Source organism: Saimiri boliviensis, chromosome 17 (genome assembly GCF_048565385.1).
Source record: "Saimiri boliviensis isolate mSaiBol1 chromosome 17, mSaiBol1.pri, whole genome shotgun sequence".
In the NCBI taxonomy this organism is placed as follows: domain Eukaryota; kingdom Metazoa; phylum Chordata; class Mammalia; order Primates; family Cebidae; genus Saimiri; species Saimiri boliviensis.
The window spans coordinates 27,482,890-27,492,492 of NC_133465.1; the positions used below are offsets into that span (position 1 = coordinate 27,482,890).

At 45.1% G+C, this 9,603-nt stretch overlaps 1 protein-coding gene across 7 annotated transcripts in view; it reads right to left on the reverse strand.

Annotated features, from left to right (window-relative positions):
• RHOT1 (ras homolog family member T1) overlaps positions 1 to 7,080 on the reverse strand; it is a 70,907-nt gene extending 63,827 nt beyond the window's left edge. For all 7 annotated transcript variants that reach the window (XM_003933011.4, XM_003933012.4, XM_010343615.3 and 4 more), the window contains exon 1: positions 6,996 to 7,080. In XM_003933011.4, coding sequence (XP_003933060.3) covers positions 6,996 to 7,071 — 76 coding nt within the window. In that variant the 5' untranslated portion in view covers positions 7,072 to 7,080. The remainder of the gene's footprint in view (positions 1 to 6,995) is intronic.
• Positions 7,081 to 9,603: the final 2,523 nt, after the last annotated feature.

Genomic DNA, 9,603 nt, shown 5'->3' on the forward strand with positions numbered 1-9,603 from the left:
CAAGGTGGGTGGATCACTTAAGGTCAGGAGTCAAGGCCAGCCTGGCCAACATGGTGAAAACCCGTCTTTACTAAAAACACAAAAATTAGCCAGGCGTGGTGGTGTGCACCTGTAATCCTGTTACTTGGGAGGCTGAAGCAGGAGAATCGCTTGAATTCAAGAAGCTGATGCTGCAGTGAGCCAAGATTGTACCACTGCACTGCAGCCTGGGTGACAGAATGAGACTGTATCAAAAATAAAAATAAAAAAAGAACAGGCCAGGCATGGTGGTTCACATCTATAATCCCAGCATTTGGGAGGTTGAGCTGGACAGATAACTTAGGATCAGGAGTTTCAGACCAGCCTGGCCAATACAGTGAAACCCTGTCTCTACTAAAAAACAAACAAACAGACAAAACAAATTAGCCAGATGTGGCAGCACACGCCTGTCATCCCAGCTACTCGCAAAGCTGAGATTACAGTGAGCCAAGATGATACCACTTGACTCCAGCTTGGGCGACAGAGTAAGACTCTGTCTAAAAAAATAATAATAAAGAAAGAAAGGAAAATGATAACATTTTTATAACAGAGAGGAGTGGTTTGAAAAACAAGGAAAGTCTAAACAAAACTGAACTAGCTTGAACTCATTCATTCTTTCAAGAAATACCTGAGTGCCTCTTTTTTGCCAGGACTGTTCTAGACACAGGTAGAACAGGGCTACAGCACAAAGGAAGACAATCCCCTTCCTTCATGACAATTCCTTTGTAGCCTAAGAGATGGGAAAACAAATGTATAAATATACATGGTTATGAGGATAATGCCTAGGTCAGAGCCTTCTTATAGCGAAAGCAATGAAGGAGAGAGTAGTATAAGAGGGAAGTAAGGTCCTTCCAGATTGTGGAGGACCTTATAGGCCTGCATTAAAAAGTTTGGATTTTATTCTAAGTGAAAGTAGAAATCATTGGATGAGACATATTTTTTGAAACAGATTCTCACCCTGTCACCCAGACTGGAGTGCAGTGGTGCAGTCACAGCTCATTGCAGCCTTGAACTCCTGGCCTGAAGTGATTCTCCCACCTCGGCCTCTCAAGTAGCTGGAACTGCAGGTGCACACCACCATACTTAGCTAATTTTTTCTATTTTTTGTAGAGATGAGGTTTTGTCGTGTTGCCCAGGCTGGTCTCAAAATGCTGGGCTCAAGTGATCCTCCTGTCTTAGCCTTCCAAAGTGATGAGATTATAGGCATGAGCCATCACACTGGCCCATTACATGATTTTTAAGGTGCATAACAGAATCTGAGATATTTTCTAAAGATGAATCTGGGAGTATATGTTCAGAACAGCTTGAATTTATACTCCCGGGTAAAAAAAAAAATTAAAAATAAAAAAACAAAGATGATTCTGCCTGCTCCATGGAAAATGAAGGAAAGCAGAAGCAGAAAGACTGGTTAAGGTCGGGCATGGTGGCTCACGCCTGTAATCCAAGCATTTTGGAGGCCAAGGCAGGTGGATCACCTGAGGTCGGGAGTTCAAGGCCAGCCTGACTAACATGGTGAAACCACGTCCTAAAAAAAAAAAAAAGAAAAAAAAAGACAGACTGCTTAAGGGAGATAATTGCAAAAATCTAGTCCAAAGCCAATAGAAGTTTGAACTAGTTTGGCAAAGGTTGTAATGATAATCAGAGTTAAACAAACTAGTTTAACTCTGAGCTGCCAGATTCATTTTAAAAGAGGATAACAGCTGGGCGTGATGGCTCATACTTGTAATCCCAGCACTTTGGGAGGCCAAGGCAGGAGGATCACATGAGATAGGGAGTTCAAGACCAGCCTGACCAACACAGAGAAACCCATCTCTACTAAAAATACAAAATTTGCTGAGCATGGTGGCTTATGCCTGTAATCCCAGCTACTCAGGAGGCTGAGGCAAGAGAACTGCTTGAGGTGGAGGTCGCAGTGAGCCAAGATTGTGCCACTGCACTCCAGCCTCGGCAACAAGAGCAAAACTCCGTCTCAAAAAAAATAAAAAATAAAAGAGGATAACAGTTCCATTTTCTTAATGAACTTGACTAGGAAAAAACAAATATATCTCAATTTAATTTAAAAAGAAGACTTCACTAAAATGAAAACTATCCTGTTTACTTTTATTGATTGATTGATTGATTGATTGACTGAGACAGAGGCGTGATCTGTTCCCCAGGCAGGAGTGCAGAGGCGTGATCTCAGTTCACTCCAACAGCTACTTCCTGGGTTCCAGCGATTCTCATGCCTCAGCCTCCTGAGTAGCTGGGACTATAAGCACATGCCACCACACCCAGCTATTTTTTTTATTTTTAGTAGACAGGGGGTTTCATCATGTTGGCCATGCTGGTCTCGAACTCCTGACCTCAAATGATCCACCTGCCTCGGCCTCCCAAAGTGCTGGGACTATACAGGCACAAGCCACCGCACCTAGCCTATCCTGTTTCCTTTTAATACAGCTACATGACTTAGATTAAAAGATAGTAAGGCTCTAATTTTAAAAGGACATTTCTTAAGCATAATAAAGCAAATCCAGTTAAATATAAATTCAGGCCAATGAATTTAACCATGAAAAATTATGACCTGAAGATTAAATTTTGTGTGGGTGTATTTTTTTTCGTTTTAAAAAAAATATGTTCATTTTTATTTTTTTAATTTTAAAAATATTTTTATATATTTAAGGGGCATAAGTGCAGATTTCTTATATGCATATATTGCACAGTGGTGATATCTGGGCTTTTCTTATGCCTAACACCCAAATAGAAAACATTGTACCCAGGGCCAGGGTTGGTGACTCACGCCTGTAATCCCAGCACTTTGGGAGGCCAAGGCGGGCGGATCACGAGGTCAAGAGATTGAAATCATCCTGGCCAACATGGTGAAACCTCGTCTCTACCAAAAAATATAAAAATTAGCTGGGTATGGTGGCACACGCCTGTAATCCCAGCTACTCAGGAGGCTGAGGCAGGAGAATTGCTTGAACCCGGGAGGTGGAGGTTGCAGTGAGTCAAGATCACGCCACTGCACTCCAGCAGCCTGGCGCCTGGTGACAGAGAGACTCTGTCTCAAAAAAAAAAAAAAAAGAAAGAAAGAAAGAAAACATTGTACCCAATAGGTAATTTCTCACCCCTCAGCGCCCTTTCACCCTCCCACCTTTGTGATCTCCAGTGTCTATTATTCCACTCTGTATCTCCATGTATACCTGTCATTCAGCTCCCACGTGTAAGTGAAAACATGCAGTATTTGGTTTCCTGTTTCTGAGTTATTTTACTTAGGATAATGGTATCCAGTTCTATCTATGTTGTTGCAAAAAACAATTTCATTCTTTTTTATGGCTGAGTAGTATTCCATGGTATATATGTCACTTTTCACTTTTCTCTTTTTTTTTTTTTTTTTTTTTTTTTGAGACAGAGTCTCCCTCTGTTGCCCGGGTTGGAGTACAGTGGCATGGTATCAGCTCACTGTGACCTCCACCTCCTGGATGCAACCCACTCTTCCACCTTAGCCTCCTGAGTAGCTAGGATTACAGGTGCAGGCCACCACAGCTGATCAGTTATTGTATTTTTAGCGGAGACCAGGTTTCATGATGTTGGCCAGGCTGGTCTCAAACTCCTGATCCTCAGGAGATCCACCCACCTTGGCCTCCCAAAGTGTTGGGATTACAGGCGTGAGCCACTGCACCTAGCCATTACAAATTAATTATTTTTTATTTTTTTAAGAGACAGAATCTTGCTCTGTCACCCGGGATGAAGTGCAGTGGTGTAATCATGGCTCACTGCAACCTCGACCTTCTGGGTTCGGGCAATCTCTCACCTCAGCCTCCCCAGTAGCTAGAACTATAGGTGCACACCACCATGCCAAGCTTATATTGGTTTTGGTTTTGTTTTTTTTTTTTGAGGCAGGGGTCTCACTATGTTTTCCAGGCTGGTCTCAAACTCCTGCTTTCAAGCAATCCTCCTGTCCAGACTGGTCTCAAATTCCTGACCTCAGGTAATCCACCCACCCTGGCCTCCCAAAGTAGTGGGATTACAGGCGTGAGCCATCGCACCTGGCCAAGACTTAGCATTTCAAAGTGCTACACCTGGGCTAATGACTGCCAAATATTTACATTAAATCTCACAAAGTAAAGCCTCTAACATTTCCCCCCAAAATATCAGCCTTTAAAATAAATAAAATTATATATTCCGATTAAGAGTATTTATGATATTTTTCAATGTGAAAAATAACATACGGTTGATGGCCTAAGGCTTTTGTACCATCCTTTAAGAAAAGCATCTTCCTAGCTAGGTGCTGTGGCTCACGCCTGTAATCCCAGCACTTTGGGAGGCTGAGGTGGGAGGATCACCTGAGGTCAGGAGTTTGAAACTAGCCTGGGCAAAATGATGAAACCCCGTCTTTAAAAAAAAGAAAAAAGAAAGAAAAAAGACAAGTGTCTTCCTGTGGCTGATGTGGCAGCCGGCGCCTGTAGTCTTAGCTACTCTGGAGACTGAGGCAGGAATCTCTTGAGCCCAAGAGGTCGAGGCTGTGGTACACTATGATCACGCCTGTGAACAGCTAGTGTACTCCAGCCTGGGCAACACAGCGAGAACCCATCTCTTAAAAAAAGAAAAAAGAAAGAAAAGTTTATTTTTCAAAAACTAAGGCTCAGGAGGCTGAGGCAGGAGAATTGCCTGAACCCAGGAGGCGGCGGTTGCGGTGAGCCGAGATCGCGCCATTGCACTCCAGCCTGGGTGACAAGAGCGAAACTCCGTCTCAAAAAAAAAAAAAAAAAAAAAAAAAAAACCTAAGGCTTTCTCTGTGTCAAGTTGCTCACTATAAAAGAAAACTGTACCACATAGATACAGTTTTACCAATTGTCTTTAAAACATGGATTGTAAACTTTCTAACAAATTTTGAATCCTTTCATATGTTCCTAAATAAGTAATACTGTTAATTTTTATTTACTTATTCTTTTTTTTTTTTTTTTTTTGACACAGAGTCTTGCTCTGTCACCAGGCAGGAGTGCAGTGGGGCGATCTCAGCTCACCACAACCTCTACCTCCTGGGTTCAAGCGATTCTCCTGCCTCAGCCTCCCTAGCAGCTGGGACTACAGGCACACGCCACCATACCCAGTTAATTTGTATTTTTAGTAGAGATGGGGTTTCACCATGTTGGCCAGGATGGTCTCAATCTCCTGACTTTGTGATCTGCCTGCCTCAGCCTCCCAAAGTGCTGGGACTAGAGGCATGAGCCACCACGCCTGGCCCAAGTAATACTGTTAATGTTTTAACTTACATGTCCTAAGAATGACATATTGTTTATATGTGTAACACTTTTATTTAGATGTCTTTTTTTTTTTTTTTTTTTTGAGACAGTCTCATTCTATTGCCCAGGGTAGAGCCAAGTGTGGTGGCATGTGCCTGTAGTCCCAGCTACTCAGGAGACTGAGGTGGGAGAATCCCTTGAACCTGGGAGGCAGAGGTTGCAGTGAGCCAAGATCACACCACTGCACTCCAGCCTGGGTGACAGAGTGAAACTCTGTCTCAAAACAACAACAACAAACTATTTCATGATATACAAGAATCAGCTTTTTAAGCAAGTAACCTACTCACTTTCCCTACCTTGCTCCAAAACCATATGCATGAATCTTATGTTAAATAACACCTACCCGAACTTTGTCAAAGAAGTTCTTGAAAAATACAGATTAAGATATAATTATAAATAAAAACTAAAATTTACAACTGCAAACCAAAAAGTAAACTATGGCTGGCTAAGGTTACTCCTAAATTCTAATTCTAAAGGAAGATTTTTCCAAACAGCAGGTGGATGAAATTTCAATGAAGATCAAAAAACACTACAGAGGAGGGCAAAAATGTGAGCCCTTGGGAGTCCATCATCGTGACCCTGAGGGGTTACCAAGAACGAAATATGGTTTAGAATAGAAGGTTTCAAAACAGCTTATGGCAGAGCATTAACGAATGTATTAACATTTTTAAACAAACAATCTAGTTCTCCTGGGCCCACTTTCTTATTTTAGTCCTAGCAACTGAGTCACATAACTTGCACTGTGATAGAGAAGTCCCCGTTTTTCTGTCCTCATGGCGGTGAACAGAGGCAACTATCCTTCCATACATGTTCAAAAGATGAAATGTATGAAATTTCTGGGTGGGGGAAGGCATCAAATGTCTGTGTGCCTGTTGTCATTAATAAATTAACTACTAAGTACCTATGGAATAAATAATGCTTAAAAAGAGGGCAAAGATTAGGCTTTGGGGTAACAATAATTGGACTCTCCCCAGATAATTCTAATTCATTGAGCACTTGCATAACTTGAAGCCGGGAAAAAATGTTTGAGGAAATATCTCGAGTACCAAGAGTTATTCCAATGCAGAGCACAAGTATTGCTAAAAGGGATCCGGCCCTTTCCACTACACATATCTTAATGCCAATGCATAGAGGGAGTGAAGGCTGCCAGTGCCAAAAAAATGCAGAAACCTGACCTTGCCCACAAGTCGAATAGTTCTGCGCCCCTCCCCCAGCTTCCCCGGGAGCCGGTTCACGCAATCCCAATTGGTCAGTTTGCTTATTCCAGCACCTGCCTGGCAATGACAAGGGAATCTCCAGGGGAAGACAAGAAGGTCTGAAAGGAGGCGGCCTGGGAAACTGTGAGGCCCAGGAGGACAAGGTTCGAAGAGGAAAAGGAGAGAACCTTTGGAGGGATGAGGTCGGGCAGTTAGGGGATAATGGGGACATGGCTTGGGCGGAAGGCTAGGGAACAGGGAAAGGAGATCTTAGAAGGGTCCAGGTGAGGTGACAGGATGAGGGCCGCCGGCGGGCAGCCACAAGGGAAGAGTAAAGGGGCTGGAAGGCCTAGGAGCGCGGGGAGAGGAGAGCGGAGCTGTGAGGCGCGAGAAGGACTGGAGCTGCAAGGGTTGGGGATGCAGGGGCGACAGGGGCTGCAGGGGCGACAGGGGCAGGGAAGGCAGGGACTCCGGGGCCGGCTGGAGGGTGCGGACTCACGTTCTCCCACCAGCAGGATCCGCACGTCTTTCTTCATGTCGGCGGCTCTCGGGGGCCGACCTCCGCCCGTACGCATGGAGTGGACTCCTCTCGCCGGGAGCGCCCACCCCACGACGCCACCTGCCAGCCTCTTCGGCCGCTAGGGCTCGCCTCGCCGCCCCCAAAGCTGCTTCCCCGCACGGGAGCCGGGACGGCACCAGCTCCGCCTCCTCCGGCCCAGCGGGCGGCGGCGGCGCCGGGGACGACGGCACGCAGCGAGGGACACGCGCTTTCGGAACGCGAACGCTCTCCGAGCGGGAACAGCGCTCCCGCGGTCAGGCCGCCGCAGCGCAGGCGCGGGGAGCCTCGCCCACCCGCTTCTGGGCACCACGGCCCCAGGGACGTTTTGGGCCCGGAACTTGGCTGACGGATTCCCTGGTTTAAACCCATTTATTCTACAAATAGGGACAGAAATTCCCTGTTCAAAGTCACATAACTAGAGCTTGGCAGTGACTCAGGGCAGGGCTCTTAGCACCAGACTGTGCACTCCAGGAGGGCGGCGACCTCCTTCCTGGTTTTCAGCTGCGTCTCCCCGTTACTGGACAGAACCCTCAGAAAATGCTTGATCGAACAGGGCGACTGGCTCCCAGGATCCGGCGCTTTCCACTCCCCAAGGCCCGGCACCCTAGTTGTTTTTGCGTGTGATGCTTATAAAATACGATAAAATGCGTCTTTATGCTGTGTGAACAGACTTGTTTCTTTATAACCAAACTAAGTGCCTTTTTTCTATGTAGTTTATTTTATGGCAGGGTTTTAGGATACTTTTCTTTTCTTTTTTTCTTTCTTTTTTTGAGACGGATTCTCCCTCTGTCGCCAGGCTGGAGTGCAGTGACGCGATCTCGGCTCACCGCAACCTCCGCCTCCCAGGTTCAAGCGATTCTCCTGCCTCAGCCTCCTGAGTAGCTTGAACTACAGGCGTGCGCCACCACGCCCGGCTACTTTTTGTATTTTTAGTAGAGACGGGGTTTCACCTTGTTGGCCAGGATGGTCTCGATCTCTGAGACTTCGTGATCCGCTCGCCTCGATTTCCCCAAGTGCTGGGATTACAGGCGTGACTGCGCCCGGCCTCAAATACTTTTTCTTTTCTCAGGCTTATCCAGCGTAATGCTAGACAAGGAGGTGGCTACTGGATATGTAAATATTATATATATACATATATATATATGGAAAACTCTTAGAATAGTACCTGGTGCATGGTCAGTGATACATAGATCACTGAAGTGGGGAGATAGGAAAGACGCATTCCTTGTTCACTGGCAGATAATGAAGAAATATTCCAGGGAGGATGCCAATAAGGACCTTTAGTCTCTCCCTTCCCACCCACACATCAAATAAAATAAATTATAGGGGAAGTGGCTTCTGTATACCTCTCTGAGCCTGAGGATAGAGCTTCATGATGACACATACTGCAGCAAATCATAAGCCAAAGCACGGCGTTGTTGGCAGTGAATTTACTGTTGGGATATTACAGATTGATTACAGTATATTAAATACATTGGATAAGGCCAAGAGGACAGATTGGTATCTCGAAGACATTGATGGAATTTTCCTCTAGAATGCCAGGAAGGAGCTCTACCCTCACAATGCAGTCTTCATGCCTCCTCAGCTGTGCAGGGGACATAGGGAGGACAGAGCAAAGTACTTTCGCCAGGAGATAAGAGGATCCATCTTTATGCCTACCAGAGGGGGAACTTGCAACACAGTCTCTGTCTGAGTCCCAGGACAGCAGAACACCCAGGGCCAGTGGGCAGGCCTACTAGGTAGAAGATAAAGTGTGTGTTAAATGACTGACATTGGGTGGGAACAGGGGCCCCATCTCTGATTGGTGAGTTAGACACAGTCCTGGGCAGGAGACCAAGTAAAACTTGGCTTGGCATCAGTCCCATGCTTCAGACCCATCTATCTTTGGTCTTTCAAGTTAAACCCAAAGCAGCATCCATCATCTGCGTTTTCTTCACTTTTGTGTCCCATTCCTTCCAGGATGGCTTCTTCCTTTTCCCCACCGGGCCGGACCCACTCTGGTGGAGTGGAAAAGTCCAGTGCTTTGATACCAGGTAAATACTGTATTTTATCTTGCCTTTTAACAGACTCGTTCTTGGTTCACTGTTCAAACATCCATGTCTTCGGCATTGTCAGTCACAAGGGTCCGTTTCTAGAGGACATGGATCCTGTCGGTTTGCTTGATTTGACTTAAAGATACATCACTCAGCACAATTACTTATTAAAAGGCATTTGATTATAACAGTGTTAAAAGGAAATTTCCAGAGCTTCATCTGTTAATTAGGTTGCATCCAGTTTTCTTTTTAATTTTCTTGAGCTCCTTTCAGATAAATTGGAAAACAAATACTCTCAATTAAGACATAATTGATATTGAGAAGCCTACCCCCAAACGGCCTGAATTTCTATGGGTGATTAAAAGCATGGGCTCTGGAGCCTACATTTTATCTCCAATACTTTGCTAGCTGTGTAACACTGGCTAGCAATGTTGGGTGAATGACTGACCTCTCTGAAAAACATAAACCTCATCTGTAAAATGGAGCTATTTTATAGGACTCTTCTGAGGATTAAA